The sequence below is a fragment of the Halyomorpha halys genome, unplaced genomic scaffold (genome assembly GCF_000696795.3).
Source record: "Halyomorpha halys isolate HHAL.00 unplaced genomic scaffold, Hhal_1.1 Scaffold51.1, whole genome shotgun sequence".
Lineage (NCBI taxonomy): Eukaryota > Metazoa > Arthropoda > Insecta > Hemiptera > Pentatomidae > Halyomorpha > Halyomorpha halys.
In genome coordinates, this window is record NW_027108122.1 from 1250196 (window position 1) to 1269347 (window position 19152).

At 29.3% G+C, this 19152-nt stretch overlaps 1 protein-coding gene across 2 annotated transcripts in view; it reads left to right on the plus strand.

Moving 5' to 3' along the window:
* The window catches only part of puc (puckered), a 276245-nt gene that overhangs the window by 28157 nt on the left and 228936 nt on the right, over window positions 1-19152 (plus strand). For both annotated transcript variants that reach the window (XM_014436891.2, XM_014436902.2), the window contains one exon: window positions 13812-13879. In XM_014436891.2, coding sequence (XP_014292377.2) covers window positions 13812-13879 — 68 coding nt within the window. The remainder of the gene's footprint in view (window positions 1-13811; window positions 13880-19152) is intronic.

Consider the following 19152-nt stretch of genomic DNA (forward strand, 5'->3'; position numbering starts at 1 on the left):
ATAATATAATAAACATATTATATAATATACCCATAATATGGTTATAATAAATTAATTAACCATATCACTCCATACAAGTTACTTCACCATACAAGCCAAACATTTCATTTTTTGTTTTTATAAAGAAATGATTTCGTATAACCATATATTTTCCTTTGAATGTTGAACCAATACAATTTGCCGTTTAACTAAGCCTGTTATCTATTATTTCTTTGTTAGATTATTCTCCTTGTGTGAGCCGACATATTTTTGTTTAGGCAAAGTCGTTATCACTAATAAGTGGCTTTGGAATTGAAAAAAAGTTGAAGTTTAATAATTACATTTTGAACTGTATTAGGCAAACAGGTTAAAGGAAAATAGGGACTGATAAGCGAATTAAATGAATGACGTCAATTTTTATCTGTTGTTGAGTTAAATGTTTTTGCTTGTCACTTTTGACAATATTCCTCATGTAGGAATTTTATAAGAGTTAAATTCATTACGAGATATGATGAAATTCATATTGTGCATTAAAGGAAGTGCTCGTATGAATATTATTGTAAATCTAATGTTGCACAATAAACATGTGTTTTTGATATTTAAGATTATTATTCCTCTTCAAGTAGGAATGAGTTTCATTTTAGGTACATTCATAACATCTTAATTTGTTTACCAAATATATTCATTTAAATGATTTTCAAGATCTAGTTTTAAATTCTTCTTGATCGATAAATAGCTTTATTGAAAGTATAAAAATCAATATTTGTCATTTTCTTAACTTTTATAGATTTTTTTAATGAACATTTTCATTTTTTTTTTAACTTATTCCATATCTTCAAGGTTTAATTCTATTTTACCTTAAATTAAAGAATGTTTGTGTTCTAAAAAATTTTGAAGAACATTTTCTCCCGTATCTTCCCCTCTGGTCTGAATCTCCATGCTTCACAATTTTTATTTCCATTTTTATTAATCCATCATTCTTAATTTTTACGATACAATGGAGATGCTCTTATGCACATCTTCGGTTTGTTTTCATCCGATAATTTGTAATAATTTATGACTCAGTTTACTGTGGTAAATACTTTTCTCTTTGTAAGGACTGCTAGCTTGACCTATCTGGCCTTAGGTATGTGTGTATTATCTTCCATGACTTGCCGGAAGCTCAGCCCCAGTGGAGCTTATATCATCTGACATTTAGTATTTTTGCTCGATGCCGGTTATATATATTTTCCATAAGTTGTAGGATTTAATTTTATTTCTGTGGATTGGTTATAATAATTTAAACGGACATGATGTGGAAATTTTCTATAGTCAAAATGATACTCAAACCCCAAAAGCCACCAGAATACCGCCCTATCTCTCAATTACCTATCACGGGCAAAATCCTCGAAAAACTCATTTTGAAACGCACTTGTCCTTGATTCCAGTCATATAATTCCAGATCACTAATTTGGATTCCGAACATTTTACTCTACTATTCGGTGATGTCATCATTTGGTGGACACGTCTCGCCTTCTTTGGAGCGCCGTATGTGAATATTTTTCGATGCACAACAGGTTTTTGATCAAGTCTAACACTGGGGCCGCTCTACTAACTCCGTGAATTCCTACCCACTACATTTTCATCATCCGTTCCTTTCTCACTGATAGATTATTCCAAATAAACCACAATGGTTCCTATTCATCCCCTTTTCCCTTAGTGCGTTAGTGCTCCTCAAGGTAGTATCCTCGGTCCCGTCCTCTACACAGTCTATAAAACCGACATCCTAACCAACCATCACCATGTATGCCGATGACACATGTGTGCTCGAAGTTAATAATAACCATTTAATTGCATCCAAAAGTCTCCAATCCCATATCAAAACCCTCGTAGAATGGTGTAATTCGAGGATTAAAATAAATTTCATCAAACCACCTTCGTCGTAAACCTACCTACTGCCCTACAGTATCCCTTATTAATCCTCTCCTTCTGTCGAACCGATCCACTACTTTGGACTACATTTGGACAAACGATTGACTTGGAATCCTCACACAAGACTGAAAAGACAGGAAACTGCTAGTCGATTCCAACTATTACAGTACTTACTAGACAAACTGTCTAAACTTCCACTCTATTACAAATGACTGATCTACTTGACCGTAATAAGGCCAATCTAGACATACGGAGTTGAGCTTAGGGGCTCCACTTAACCTTCAAATTTCTCTCCTATCAAATCCATACAAACCAAAATTCTTTGTAGAATCCTCAATGCTCCTTACTTTGTCACAAATAAAAACATTCATAAGTACTTTAATGTTCCATATGTAACCGACCTAGCCCCAACCAGATACCATTCCTTCCATTATAAACTCCCATACCACACAAACTCACAAGTTTCTAACCTTGCTTCCTCTTCTATTCCTGATAATGCTCAGAGGCACCTGAAAAGAAGATGGCCTCGAGACATTCTAATGTAGAAATATTATTAAAGTGCAACCAATGGGTAGTTTCTCTACATGCCTGTATCACTCCATTATGATCTTGCATCACATTTAATAGATGCATTTTTATGTAACTACTGTTGCAAATAATAACAAATAAAAAAAACAAAAAAAAAACGAACATGATGAATCTCCTAAAACCCTCTGCCAAGTACACTGGTCTTTACATAGATTCCTCACTATTGTTACCGGATGGATAGGTAAATAATTATTATCTGTATTTCAAAGCTAAAGAATAAGTTTTGATATTTTTCGAATAAAAATCTACGGGAGAAGCCGTGTTTGAAACATGTAAAAATATACTGGAATCTGAAAAAATCTGAAAGGATATATATATCATTGCAGCCAATTGAATCGATTTTGCCTTAAAACAAATTTGACAGATAAACATACACGAAACCAAATTTTTTCTTTAATCGCAAATGAAATGCCATTGAAAATTTTCTATTCCGAGGACTTTTTTTAATCTACTGTATGAGTAAGGAAGCAAAAAATATATATACAACTCTATAAAAAAGTACAGTGCCGATCTGTGAGAGTTGATCTCGAAATTTGAAATTCTGGCATGAATAGTATGTATCACCAAGGGTAGTTTAATAATCATTATTGTGTTGGAGTACATGAGATAATTAAAACTGATAAACCAACTATTAACAAATTTACGTTTTCTCGGTGTGTTATTGATTGATAGATCTGTAATTAATTAATTGTATAATGACCACTGATAAAAATTGTTTTGTTCAAAACAAGTTTTGAAAAATTATTTAAGTTAAGTAATCTCGCGATAGGTGTGACGTCACGCTCGCTACGTGTTCATTATCATGTCTACCGCTTACCTTCAGGTAAGGTTGTTCACATTTTGTTTTTTTATTTGATGAAGAGACTGATAAGAGATGAGTCTCCCTCGCTTAATCGTTATTCTGGCCGTAAAAGGGATTTTTATGATGTAAAAACTCATAAAATATGTAGTAAAAAGCTTACTTAATACATGTCACAAATCATAAGGGTAAATGTGCTGAAATATGTAATGAGATATCAGAGATAATATTTTTTTATAAGTAACGTTAATTATGTATAGAAAAATTTAATTACAAAAAAAAAATATTCTTTTCTAAGAGTCATCACAATTATATACATATTATTCTTTATTTTTTTTAGGAACTTGAGGCTCAGTCAATAATAAAACAACTAGATCTCATTTTTCTCATATTCATCCCCTAAAGTGAAATAAACATTATTTTTTAAAAATATTCTGAACAAATTATTAAATACTAAAATATACATAATACAAATTAAAATTAATATAAAGACATTGTTTTAATGTTAATTTGTATTCGGCACCTGTTATTATTTAATAATTAGTTAAGAAATTTTTTTTTTTTGAATAATTTTTTTTTCATTGTAGGGCATGGCTATAAGAATAACAAAATCGCTAAATTTCGCCGTTATAGATGTTTTATTATTTACTGAGTTTTAAGATCCTCAAAAATATATATCATTAACAGTCAAGAAAAAGGAAAAAGGTTATAAATTCTTAGATAACCTGGACGCAAACAATAAATTGAAATTTGATTGTATTCGATATTACGGAAAACTAATGTAAAAATCCATTAGTTTTATTGATACTTTTTTTTAATTTCAATTAATTATATTATTTAAATAAAAAAAACTGTTAATGTGCATTATTTCGGAATGAACATTCTGTTTACGTCTAAGTGACTCAATAATTAATGTACAAATTACATCTATAGAAAATTAAACATTCAAGACAAAAAGAAACAAGGAAAAAAACATACAATTCAGATCTTTCTTTTGCTTGACTTCTTTCTAAAATGATAGCTGAAAAATTAAAAAGGTTTGAGCTGATATTATTTCAAATGAAAAAAACACACACACAAATGCTTATTGGGATATAGGTAAACCAAAGTTATAAGATTGATATTAATTAAATTAAAATAATCGTCAATTGTTAATAAATAGTAATTTTTTAACTAAATTTAAATTATCATGGTGATGGTTCAAACAGAGTTTTCAAACTTTTTGTACCATGTGAATACAAATTTATCACGGAGTCGTTGTTGGCTGTCAGTGTTCTGCAAAAAGGGCAAATTCAACTGATTGGGTATTTTCAATGGTTTCGTTTTTTATTTGGTATTTATTACTGGAGTACTCATGGGTACTAAATAGTTGAGCTATGTGAAGAGCAATAAAGATCGTATGAGGTTCTCAAAAATATAAAAAGATTTTACGTTTTTCATCTAAAAATACTTTTCTTGACGTCGTATGGTACAAGATTTACTCTTCAGAAAATTGTTGGATCTTATTTCTTTGATTTGATCACTATGCACTATATATTATTCCAATATCATTACTCTGTCAGATACTCCATTACTACATTATATCATGCCATATTTTTTGAAAAGAATCATGCGAAGTGCCAGATGGTTGTGATGACCGCAACACTGACGCAATGACTTACACGGCTCATACTGCAACCTTTCAGAAATTTTATTTAGATCGGCATCATTCGATTTAATGCCAGCTATCATTAGATCTGATGTGTGGAGGCAATATGTCAAAATAAGAGTCTTTTGAACAGTTCTCCATCTTGTAGACTTCTATTTTCTTGATATAGCAAACACTTCTCATAGTGAACAAATAGGCATGTTTCAAGCTGGTTTGCCTTTAGTTAAATTATTGAAATATTTATGTAAGTAATTATTCATTTTAATATATTTCAATTCCTCCAAGATCATCGTTATTATTATCATTAGGCTTTAATGTTAATAAAAATGGGATTAACTTGCCATAAGTTGGAAACTTCCAAAATAAAAATATTTCAAAAGGAGGCGGTAGTACTTACGTTAAAGGTGTGTTATAAGATACAAGTATATGTCTCAACGAAATTGACTTCTTTAGAATAATTTCTGACTGAAACATTATTTCATTCATTCAGATCTCATCTCTGGTTGGATCAATTGGTCTTTGACAATAGAATAGCTGTGGTGGAACACTATTATATCAGTAGTAGGATATAATGCACAATATTATTTATGACAGTTTTAATTAGCTAATAAGTCATTCACTTTTGACAACAGAGAGTGAGTGAATGGTTTTGATAAGTTAACTGGAAGAGCCACTATCTCTAGTTATAGTGCCAAAACTAAGTCAAAATTACTCTTGTAACAAAAGCAGTTTTTCTTCAAAATAAATTAACAACCAATGGAAAACATGAGGATTCATATAAAATATCAATGCCACTATATTTCGAATTTTCTCGGTATTATATTTCTCTTTTATGACTATATTGAGACATGTAAAAATTATGTACATGTTATTTACCGAAATGGAACAAATAGCCTACATATTAGGTGGAACAGAGTTCTGTAGAAAAAATTGTTAGTTGATCTAAATTCCTTCGTAATCATATATTATTATTATAAAATTCAAACTAAAAAAAAATTGTTTTAATTTCATATTACTCTCTTTGAATGGTGAAATAATTGTAACGACCTTAATACCTCTTACATCTTCTCTGAAGTTACCGTTCCAGACTACTATTTTTAATAACAGTGCAATTTTTCGCAATTCGAGGAATTAATACTTATAAAGTAGTTATACTTATAAAGTTCTAATAGTCTAGTGTAAAACTAACGTACATTCTTACGTTTCGGCCCACTTTTTAAGCCTATTTTATGACGAATAAAATTCTGGTGTCGAGAAACGATAGTGTTATCTGAGATCATAGATGATACGTTAATATGTTTCTGACGTTTGCTGTTTTCCCCCTTAATTATTTTTTTTAGTTCTTAGTATTGTTATTCTAAATTGTTGTTTAACAAATATTAATATATACTCTATCTGTTTGTGAAATGAATCAGAATATAAATTCTGGAACCTGATGTTGCATAATGTTAGGTAACCTATTGTATATACAACGATGAGAAACCTTTATTTATTCTGTTGAAGTCCTTATCCCATGTCTTGATTTTTGTGATTAGATAATGAAGCTGAAATTTTTACATTTTTTTTTTTAACCTTTGTATTCTGATCTCATGACTGTTATAAGGCTTATCTAGACATATGGAGTTGTGCTTTGGGGCTCCACTAAACCTTCGAATTCCTTTCGTATCCAATCCTTACAATCCAAAATCCTTCGTAAAATCCTTAATACTTCTTACTTTATCACAAATAAAATCCTACATAAAGATTTTAATGTTCGATATGTCACCGATCTAGCCCAAACAAGATACCATTCCTTCCATTATAAACTCCCTAACCACCCAAACCTACTAGTTTCTAACCTTGCCTCCTCTGCCATTACTGAGAATCCTCCAAGGCGCCTGAAAAGAAGATGATCACGAGACCTGCTAATGTAAAAACGTCATTAGAGTGCTACCAACGGGTAGTTTCTCTACACGCCTGTATCACTCTATTACAAACTAAAATCAGATTTACTGGATTTATATATGTGAATGTACTGTGGTTAATAGCAATAAACAAATAAAAAAAACATTTGCATTAACTATATATTTTTTTAATTCTGATATAAACGATTCCAAAAACAGGAATAAAATAGATTATACTAGTATTTATCAAGCTATTACTATATCTTTTCGTGGCCTTAGCTTATATAATTTAGTTTATTTAATCATAGAAACTACATTAATACATTTCAATATACATATGACCTTAGTATGCTAATTCGTGGTAGCAACGATTATCAGACAATGATGGTTAATTGTAACTTGTAACTTAATGTAAATAAAATATATTAACAATTACCAAACTAAATAATACCAGATGTGCCCTAGACATTTCTTCTTTATTCTGTTTATCGATGGTTATTTAATTATTGATTCGAAGTGTGGCTGTTTATTATATTGCCTAAAATATTCGGACCGAAAATATTTTACTTATAAAAATATTAAAGAAGAATTTAGAAGCCTACACATTGCTAGATGGTTGCGTGAAGTGCAGCAGATAAATTTAATTGAGATGATAGCACTGTGGCAAACCAATTGGAGGTTTAAAATTATAGCGTATGGTAACAAATAAACAATAAAAATCTAATTAGCGTTGAGCCCATTGTTAAACCACGAAATTAGACCAAAATGTAGGTGGGAGGATTACGTTAAGGCTGAACTTTGAGAAATCAGCCCAAACAAACATAAACTCAGAATAGAAACCAAAAGCACAGTAATCCTCTATTTCACTATTATATATCGATAGAGCCTTGAGTTTTTGGAATGAAAATGTTATTTATAAAACAATAAAAAAAAATGTTAATTGGTTCTTTATTTGGATTTAATTAATACTGATCCAATCATCAAATCACGTTAATTTTGACTCCCAATTTATTTTTCATATATTTTATTGTAAAAATATTTAGTTTTGACAATTTGAAATTGTTGAGTAGAAATGCCTATAAACTATTTGGAGTAATAAATACTTCCTGTATCGATATATTTTTAGTATTTATTGGTTGGAAAATAAACCATAGCATTTCTCAATATGTTGTTCTTCATTATCAATATATATTGCTTTCACAATTGGTTTGACAACTGAAGATTTAGTTATCGGGGGTGAGTCACCGAAGATATCTGGAAGGTTAGGTCACAATCTACTGATGTCTGGGTCACAGCGGTCACAAATCTGTAACAATGACGAGTTATTGGTGATATTCTTAGAACTATGGCGATGATGGACATCTCAGCTGCTTTGCAGGATAGCAAGTGATTATTCCCTTTTATGGAATTTTCCTCAAGTCAATTAGAAATTTATCCATATCTTACACAAGAACATTAAAAATATGTATTTTTATGTGTATGTATGTATGTATGTATATATAAGTTACAGCTTTGGTCAGCTGTTATTTTGATGTCAGGTAATCGAGTAGATTAGCTAATTGAAGATGTATATATAGAGGTACCGTACCTAATAAAAGATTAGTCTTTGAGCTTACTTCAAGCGTTTCATTTAGCACTCCTTTCTCTCCTATTATTTTTATTTTCACTTCAGTAAAAGATGACTTATATAGATATATACACTCACACAAGCACACATATATATGTATTTGTATTTGAAATAAAGGGAAAGTTGAGAATTCGCATTTTCACACATAACATTTAAAGTTAGTCCCGCTGTGCGTCAACCCACACTCTGATTTCGTTCTGACTAATAGTTTCAGCAGCCAGGAGTCAGGTATTTTTTCAAGAAAGGACCGTGATACGAGATTTACTCGCCCGTTGTGAGTCAGTAAGCAATTGAATCAGTTTAGCGCCAAGGAACGCTAGAAATGCCAGTAGTGAGCTTAATGACTCAGTCGGCGCCTTTGTGAGCCATGACTCACGGAGTACATTAACACTACTAGAAAAATATTTTTATATCTTGCTGGATAGATCATATCATGAAACGTGTGGAAAAAATGAAACGATTCTTAAATTTATTTTAGCTTCAAGATATTCTTGTATCCTTGTATGTTTTTAAAAAAAATATTTATCGCCTTTTTATTTGTGCCTGATTTGAGTCATATTTCGATTTTTTTTTTATATTCTGCATTTTTGACACACATTCAGGATTCTAAAATTATATTAACTAACTGAGGTATAAATGAAAGAAACATTTTTAATACATATTTACTTCAATTTGTTTTTCCTAAAAGGGGAACTAAGTTTATGGGTACTTAGGGAGTGATAAAAATTCAAATAGTAGTAAAAAGGTAGTAGAAATGTGGCAAAAAGTCGAAGTGTTTTTACAATTTAATGCTTAAGAAAAAAAAAATGTTTCTTTTTTTTAAAATATAATATACTTCGTCTATTGAAATAAAAGAAAAAATATACATCGAAACAGAAATTTTTATTCAATATGATTCAAGACCAAAATGACACAGAATTATGGGTTATTTATAAATAAATATGAACATATTTATATATATTTAATTGATTTAAAATAAATGATTCATTACTTTATCGTAAGGATGTTGAAAATTATTGATTATTTTATCGTAAGGATGTTGAAAACAAGGAACAAGAATAGGAAATATCCTAGTAAAATTAGAGATATTTTAGGACACGTAAAGATAGTATGAAATAATAGAAGGAATTTGAGATAAACACAGTAACTTTTCATGTTATCCTCTGATTCTGTGTCGCTCTACCCTTCGGTGACTCTGTTATAATTTAGAGTTTATTATCTTTTAATGGAAATTATTGGTGTTCGTCAGCTTTTCAAGCCCATTCTTATCTTCGCCCCGTCACTTTACCCGTAACTTGTCTTTCGATCATTTCCTTTTCGACATCAAGTTGTGTTTTATTTATCAAAATAATGAAGTTTACTTTTCCGCTCATATTGTTAATTTTAAGGTAGTTTAAGCGTACAGTCAATAAAACAGGACATTTTTTTCTGCGTGATTTTTAGTTATTGGACCCAGGTAAACATCTCTTCATCGCTTCTAAACGTTCTTGAATGTCCCTTCTCAGATTTATTGATAATTGCTATTATTTAGGAGAAAATGGAATTCAAACAAAATAGAGAAAGTTCTTTTTGTGTATTTAATATTGTTCCGTTGTTTACATTATGTGCCAGGTTATAGCTGAAAAAAGAAAAGTCCTCATTGATTTCATTCAATTTATGTTTTTTATTTTATTTGTTTAATGGTTTTTGAATATTTTTGATATGGTTTTAATACAAAGTAGATATATTTTCCTCTATATCATTATTTTTTAATAATAAATTAATTTTAATATTTTTCATAACTAATTGAATTTAAATACTCCGTGAGAAGCTAAATGAATTATTTATTTACGATGCTAACTAGACAAGCTCATCAAATGTTAATGTATGCCCTAACTGCTACTGTTTTTTTTGTTTAAATCAATTTTTAAAATGCCGTAAAAATAAAAGCCCAAAAGGAAATTTAACAAAGCGACTGGTCTGGACTGACTCATTTGGTTTTTAAGAGCAAATTCACTTCAAATATGTAAAAATCCATATTTGATATTAAAATAAAAATAAGTAAAATCCATATTATGCACTCTTGATACTGATCTCTATAAAAATGAAAGTGAAACTTCTGTATTCGCCATCGAAACGACCTTTTTTCAGAAGATGAAAGTATGGGAATTCAAAAATGAAAATTCTTTCGAACCCAGAAATTTACGCAGACCTTTACTTACGTAAATTATTTGAGATCTCGAAGTATTGCTATAGTTACTCTAGCTTTAGCAGTTAATTAAGTAAAACTTAATTAACATATTCGCCAAATAATTATAATTGCTTATATGCCTCTTCCAGTTATAGGATTGATTTTAAATTTTAATTTCTCAATCATAGGTATTCTATTTGTAAAAGGAAAAATGAAATGCTATTGGATTTCTTCATTTTTTCTTATTAAAGAACGCATAGAGCCGTGCCTAGAAAGGCAGGTGTATGGTCAAGGATTTTAATTAGGTTCAATGATATCTTTCTCTTATATTCAGCAGAAAACTGTGCATTTGTACATGTATATATAAAAAAAGGTATGGGCTAACTGAATGGATTTATATGATGTGGTATTAGTCAAACTGATTCGAATTTAATATTAGCTCAGTGTTTTAGAATTAATTGGATCCTTTAGTGGAAAATGAACAACTGGTAAAATATTTACACTTTATTTTATTTTTAACAAAATAGAGTTTTCCAGAGATTAAGGTAGTCATATTCTGCGAAATTTCAGTCATCCTGATTCTTTAACTGACCGACCTTGAGGATCTTTTTTGGAATGTGAGTAGCGTGTGAATAATACGTGCTTTCGGAGTGACTATAGGTATCTTGAAGAGGCAAAAGATCTCCGAAATAGTTTACTTAGAAATCGTCCTATTAGCGAATGACGAATGCTATCTTCATTATCTTGTAGGTCAAGAAAAATAAAAGTTTACATCACTTTAATTGAAATCAAATTATATTTATAATATTATATAAATCTGGATTATATCCAAAATTACATTTTTTTATATTATACATATCTTTATTTATCTATTTTTACATAATGTTAACCAAAATCACGATTCCTCAATAAATTTGCAATAGGAGGTGCTCAATAAACATCTTTTACATCTTCTACTATTTTGTATTCCCTACGATTATTCAAGTATTCCTAACTATTTTGATTTATATAAAAAGGAAGATAATCCGGGTGCAGTCAAAGAAAACTCAAATATTGATTAAAATATTTATATTGAGCCAATGTTTCGTCCCACGTTGCAGGGCTTCATATAGGCTAAAAAAGATACAAACACATAAATGATGTAAAGATAAAGGAAAAATTAAAATGATGTACAATGAAACGTAAAAATTAAATAACAATAATACAAGGTTACAGACAATTGATAATTTTTTAATCAATATTTTAATTTTTCGTTTATTTTGTTCATTTATATTTACATCATTTAAGTGTTTGTATCTTTTTTAGCCCTGATAAAGCCCTGCAACGTGGGGCGAAACGTTGCTCAATATAAATAGTTTAATTTCTATTTGAGTTTTTCATTGACCGCATCCAGACCATATTCATTTTATTATAACACAACGATCTTCCAATATTTTGATTTATGTTTTACGTTAGTTTGTTTATATGGATTTTATTTTATATCTCCACTTTTATATCTATTTGTTTGCTTTTCGTACCCTTACATTAGCTTTGCCTACCTTTTATCTTTATATTTTAGCCCTGACGCAGACCTGCGTTGTGGGACGAAATGTTTGCCATCTATAAATTGTTAAAAAATAAATTAGTTTTCCTTAACAGCAGCCATGACTATTTCCTTCCAACTTTAATACTATATCAGTACTAAATCTAATACTATAATGACTCATATATGAATTGATAGCATAATAAATTTTGATTATATGTTGTTTTGAGTAGTCTTAAACCACAAAAATGTTTTCAGAACTGTTGCTTTCTCAAAATTTGCGCTCATTTTCACTGAATTTGAGTGGTTTTTAAATCACCGATTCATTATACCTGACTTGTAAATATAAAATTTGTTCTGACCTCCTTGTTTAAATTAATCTTTTATGATTTGAGAAACTCGATCGTTGATAACTAACAAATTGCAAAAATTTGTACTGTAAATACGTTTGTTAGTTAACATGTTTTACTTCTAGGAATATGGGTCAGGATGAAGTCATAATAGGTGCATAGAATGCATGAGGGCTAGATGAAATAAAAATCCTTTAAGAATATAAATACCATGTAATAATTATAAAATAATTAGGGAAATAGGGATAAATAATTATTAGTGACAGATAAAATAATACATAATAAAATTTCAGGGTTTATTAGTAAAAAAAAAATAATACAAGTAGTGGCATATATGGTAAAATGAGAAAATAAATGAGGTATTTATGAGAAAAAAATGAGGTATTTATGAGAAATAAATGAGGTATTTATGAGAAAATAAATAAGGTTTTTATGAGAAAATTAATGAGTTTAGCTATAGAAATAATCATTTATTTCATCATTCCTCTTTCCTTCTTTTAATTTAACCATATTTGCTACTGCAGTTATTAATTAATAATTTCTTCAAGTGTACATTATTGTCTTATCATACTTTTCAGTACTTGGATCATGTTTTCATTTAGCCCTGATGGAGGCCTTTCTCTATAATTTTGAGTACCTTTTTTGACCACAACCCGGACTATGTACCTACGATAAATTATAAAATGTTTTTCAACAACCGGAAGCCCTTTTTCATAATAAAGTACAAACTGATAATATCAGTCTTGTAGTTTGTGCATGGTTCAGTTTTATTAATTTATACAATGCTGACTTATGCTTTACTAATGATCATCTCCTTTATAAAAAATAAATATTTTTATTAGTAGTTTATAGTTTGTATACTTGTATTTCTGAATTAACTATTATAAACCATTTTCTTATACTATTGTAAAACAGAGTCCAACATCCACTTACTATAACTTAAATTATTAAATATTAAAAAAAAAAATTAAATATTGTTTCAAAAAATGTATGAAATCAGCACTGAACAATCCCATAATTCCAAAAACTTCAAATCTCTAAATGCCATTTTGTAAACGCTCGTTGGCTCGTCTGCAATATTTTCTTCCTGCGTGATATTGTTTGAGCATGACGCGTCTAATAAAGCGTAGCGCGACAACTGTACAAGAGAGGTATAACAAAACACAATATATCACAGGTGAGAAAGTAGCTGTCCGATCCGTGAGATTGTAACGGTCGCGGCTCGCCCCCTCCAGGTCGAGGAAGCGGTGACTTCACCGCTCGTCCTTCCGTCCTGGCTCTTTAGTCTCAACTAGAGGAACCGTTCTTCATCCTGTCTGTCTGTCTGTTTCCAGGATGATTGCTCCAGCACCGCCAAAAAACAGGAGGAGGAAAGCCTCGTGTCTTGCCATACCAGAGTCGTGTGAGTACTCAACTAAATATGTAGGTTAAGTTGCGGTTTATAGTTATCTCATTAGTAATTTAATATAATGGATAGAATAAGCTATTATTGTAAATCATACAATGCCCATGCATTATAACGGCATTTATAGAATGCTGAGGTCATAGGTAGGAGGCGTTTGTCCTTTATGGAAGGTAATACCTGTCTGTTGAGGAAGGTTATTCATCGCTAGATACTGTTGATAAGGCTATCGAATTATTTATTTATGAAATGCTAAATATTTTATTTATTTTATTCTCGTAATATAGGTTTATTGACTGGTTCACATACTCAAAACTTGCACATATAGATTTTGATTTCAATTTTTAACTAAGACTACAGAATTATTTATTTATGAATTGGTTAGTATTTTTATTTATCCATGTTTTCTTGGTTTATTGACTAGTTTACGTACTATGTACTGACTTGTTTTTTAGAACCCCAATATAAAAGGTGGTTTTATATTCATGCAAGTTTATTACCTAATACTATCATTATTATAAATTAGGGTGTCCTCCTAACGGCGAACCGACATTTTACAAATTAGACTACTGTTCATTTAAGTATAATCATTATATTAAGTCGTTGTAACAGTCGAGGATACGTTTTCAAGTATTCTGTTTCTGCCTTTAATACACATTTTTCATTTGTTCTTTTTTTCGCAAATTGCTTTTTATCATCAGTTAAACCTAATTTTTTAAGACAGTTATAATTGATCCACCTCATATGTAAAATGAAATATTACACTGCGATCACTAAAACTTTTTTTATAATAGAGGAATTATCGCCATCCTTCATTTTCTTCGGTACATTCTCAGGTTATTTTGATTTAAATTACAGTAATTTCGTTATAAATCAGCCATTTTAAAAGTCTTGCCGGGACGGGATGACTGAGGAACGGAAAACAAAGGTGGTGGGAGACTAATGTTAAAAAAAAATTTTTTTTTGCCAGAAAACATATTTTTCAAAAACCAATGGATTAAACTGATTTTAGTGAAAAATGTTTAGGTTTGAAGATAACTATTAATATAAGTAATTAATAAAATAAATATATATATGTTCCTTTTCTTAGACCTTTTTTATTTTCAAACAAAATCTAAAATATCTAAAATCATAAAAAAAAAAAAAAATTATAAATTTATTTGTTAGCACTTTCAGGCTCCATTTTACAATATTTTTGGATGAAATAATTTTTTTAAGAAAGTCGTGTCTTGTTTAATTTTTATCATAAGGTTCCACACATGGAAGCATGGATTTTTTAAAAACATATATAGAAGTTCTTTGATTACTCGAAAACATCCTTCCTCACTCTACAGTCCTAGATGATAGCAATAAAGGATTAAAAATTCTTCAGGTGTTAAAATACCGGGTAAAGAGATGGAGGGTGTTATTTAGAAAATGGGGAAACTCAAAATTTACTTCTGAGCAGTTAAAAAATATCCGATCATTATTCTAATGGTGAAAGGGCTCGAATGATAATGTTTATTGCCACTGAGTCTGGAATCCCGGAATTTTACTGCCTCGAAGACCTTCCTGGACGGGATGCTCAATTCCTGACTGTCTGGGCGAATTGCCTGTTTGAAAGAAAACCGGGACATCTTTATTATTTGTTTGTTATTTAATCAAAAATTAAAGTGTTTCCATCTAATCATGCTGCTGATTATGATTATAAAAAACTGTATGATCGTCAATTTTCGAGTTGTATTTTTTTTTTTTCTTGGAGTAGGGACTACATGATGTATAAAATTATGTAATTATGTATTTTTGTTTCGCCAGTATTAGGTAAAAAGGATCGGAAGTTTTCAGGATAATATATTTTGTACTTTAGCTGTCTGGAAAATTCTTTTTAGATTAAAAACCTTATATGATATATAGTTGTTTTGAAAACCCGATGCAGACTATAATTGTAATTAAATTAGTTTCAATGTTTATTCCGTTAAAAAAATAAGAAAATTCACATTTTAGGAATATATTTATATATCCAAACTAACCAACATATTAAGATATAGTTTTTATATAGGGTCTATTAAGGTATAGCATATTGTAATTATAGTATAATATATGAAATACAATTTTTTTTTTATTTGTATACTGAATAATTATGGAGTTTAAGTCGAAAACAAATTAAAAAAACTATTTAATTAATTAATTTGAAAGTATATACAATACCAGTTTTAATAGTATGCAGTCTTCATTAAAATCTCTCGAAGTTTGATACTTCCTTCATTAGAATTGAAAAAAAATACTTTATAATGTAAAAATAGTTCAAATATATAATAGGAAAAAAATAAAGAAATAAAAAGTGTATGAATAACTAAAAAAGTGAATATTGAATAAAATGAAAGTGATATACTAAATAAAATAGTGAGTAATATCAGTGTTAGATTATTTACTAAATTATACACGGGCAGATAGCCTGCAAATTTTTAATAGTTGGATGTATAGCTGTGAATTTAAGATTGTCCTTGAAGATTTAAATTTAAATTTGAAGGATGGCTTAAACGTTGGACATTTCCAGTACTAATAAAGAGTTTTAGGACTTAATTATATAGAATTAATTTTAATTGAATAAATAAAATTAGTGAATACATTTAAACAATCACTTCTTAAATACATAAATATGTGTTATATAATTAAGATGTATAAGATGATAATTTAATTTTAATGATATAACTAAGATGATAATATAAGTACAAGGTAATATATATTATAAGCTATTGTTGAATTGGTCTGTTGTTTTCCATTGAGAATTTTTACTCCATGGATAGCAACTAGACTTCATCATAAAAAAAAATCAGTGAACTTTTTAGGATCGCCACTGATATATTATAACCTATTAACAGCTGCGTCATAAATTAAATCCATCTTATTGGCTCTACCAATGCTTGTTCAACTAGCGTTTATATTTCCATTATCAATCAAGCATTTCAATGAAAAATGATGCTAAGACTTTTTCATCAAATTTACGATATTATGACAATATATATATATATATATATAGGGTGTTTTTTTAAGCCCGATAGAACTTGAAATTGTAAAAAATAACACAAAAAATTAAATTGTAATTAAAATTTTTTTTTTTATTCGAAAGATCAATACGTGACATTAACATTTGAAAATGATTTCGGGCATATGGACACCGCGGCTGTTCTTGACAAAGCGCAAATATAATATATATATATATTAGAGGGGTTTTAGGATAAAATATGAGGAAAATTATGTTTTATGTATTTTAAAGAAAAAAAGGTATTCATTCAGATTTCATGCTTTGACCGACACCCGATTTAAAGGACCATTTGTTGTAGATTATGATAAAATAGTTGACCTTTTACCAAAAATAGAAATTTAAAAAAATTATCATATCAAGAAAGTATAAACCATTAAAAATACATAAAATGTACAACATAAATGCACGGCTATGGTACTCAATAATTCAAGATATATTTAGGAATTAAAATTAATATCATATCTGAGGTTTGCATTGATTGTATAATGTAATCTTTCAATTTATGTTAATATTGTGCTTGAACAGCAATTAAATTAAGTTTGGATTAGAATAAATTTAAAACATATACATATTTGTATTTAAAGAAAATAGACTAATCAACTGAAAGGCCTCCTCTAAAAAGGTTATAACATTTACATTATAACAGCAAAATTTAAAACAACGATTTTTCAAAATAAAAAACTCTTCCTGAACTAATCGGACAGATATTAGCAATAAAGGTAACAATGGATCAGTATTTAATCCTTTACGAAGGTTCTCATGTCCCAACCCTGAAGATATTTGGTTAATTTGTTAATTTGGTCAAAGATAAGATGTTTTTTCTTATCTCAGAAACGCTGGTGACATGTCACCACTTTTTTTTTTTTTTATAGAAATCTACGATTGGTAAATTAATTCTTCTATCAGATGGAAGGATTGGTTTTCATTTATTCTTTGTACATTTTAGGAAATTTTATCGTGTGAGATGGTATGTGATTTACTGAAGTATGTTATTAGTGTAGCAATAGCAGTGTGACAACTGTTACTTAACTCTTCCTAAAATTAGTTAACATTTAGTTAATCAAGTAACTTGTAAACGGATAAGATGTTTTCTGCATTTTGGAATGCTCGGGACGAATTTTAAGCAACCTTTTTTGTTTGTTTTTCGTGACAGGAAGTCAAAACAGCATGGATTCGGGGAAGTAGTATTCTGTTGGACAAAGGGAATTTCAAACACGTTTTGTAGTAAGTATACCTACGTTTGAGGAAACTGCAAATTGAATTTAATGGAAAATTTTATTTTAAGGTTCGTTCGTATGACACCACGCTGTGCATATTTTACACTTCAAAATTGCAGTAATTTCGAATTAAACAGAAATATGCTATATTCATTACTTACATTAAATACGATACATACATCTGCAGTGGATTGTCTCCGAAAATGTCTATGGAATTTAATGAACCATGGTCATTTGAAATACAGTAAACACTTGAATGGAGATTTTTTCCGTGAAGAAGAACTATGTGTGGAACACAAAATGATATAATAGAATTTTTGACATATCAGGCCCTAAGAGGTATCACAGCCCAAGTGACAATTCAAATTGAACTAATTTTCAAAATAAATTACTCAAAACTTCAGTCCTGGAAACGTGATTCTGTACATATTTCGTAGTAGAGGAGTGAAAAATGCTGATGGGAAATAAAATTGATGCGTCCGGAGAGCAGGATTTCCGTAATAAAGGAGTTCAAATACATTACATTTGTACCTGATTGATCGGAACCTTAATAAACATATTTTGTTAAGGGGTTTACGATTAGTAAAGTTTCACTGAACTATGATTATAAATAACAAAAAAATATTTTTATTGAAAATACACTCCAGCGCACAAATTCGCGTTATTCCATAACATATTCCATTCTTATTAATACTCAAGGTAATAAACAAACAGAAATTAAACAAAAAAAGATGAAAATTGAACTTCCTTTATAAAAAATCGAAAAAAGATAGTGAATTGACAAATTTTAAATGCTTTAAATTGAAGTTAAAGTTTCAACATCCTGTAATAAATTTTGTCCGATGTGCGAATCATTTATCATCAATGAAAGATGATTAATTATTTGAAATAAAGGAAATTAAAAGTATTTCATTTTGAAGAAGCTATATTGGTATTTAAGCTCTTATTACTATTTCAATGATGGTAGAACCTAGTTGATATTGAAAACCTTTTAATTGTGCATTGATATGACAGTTCATCAAAATCATTAG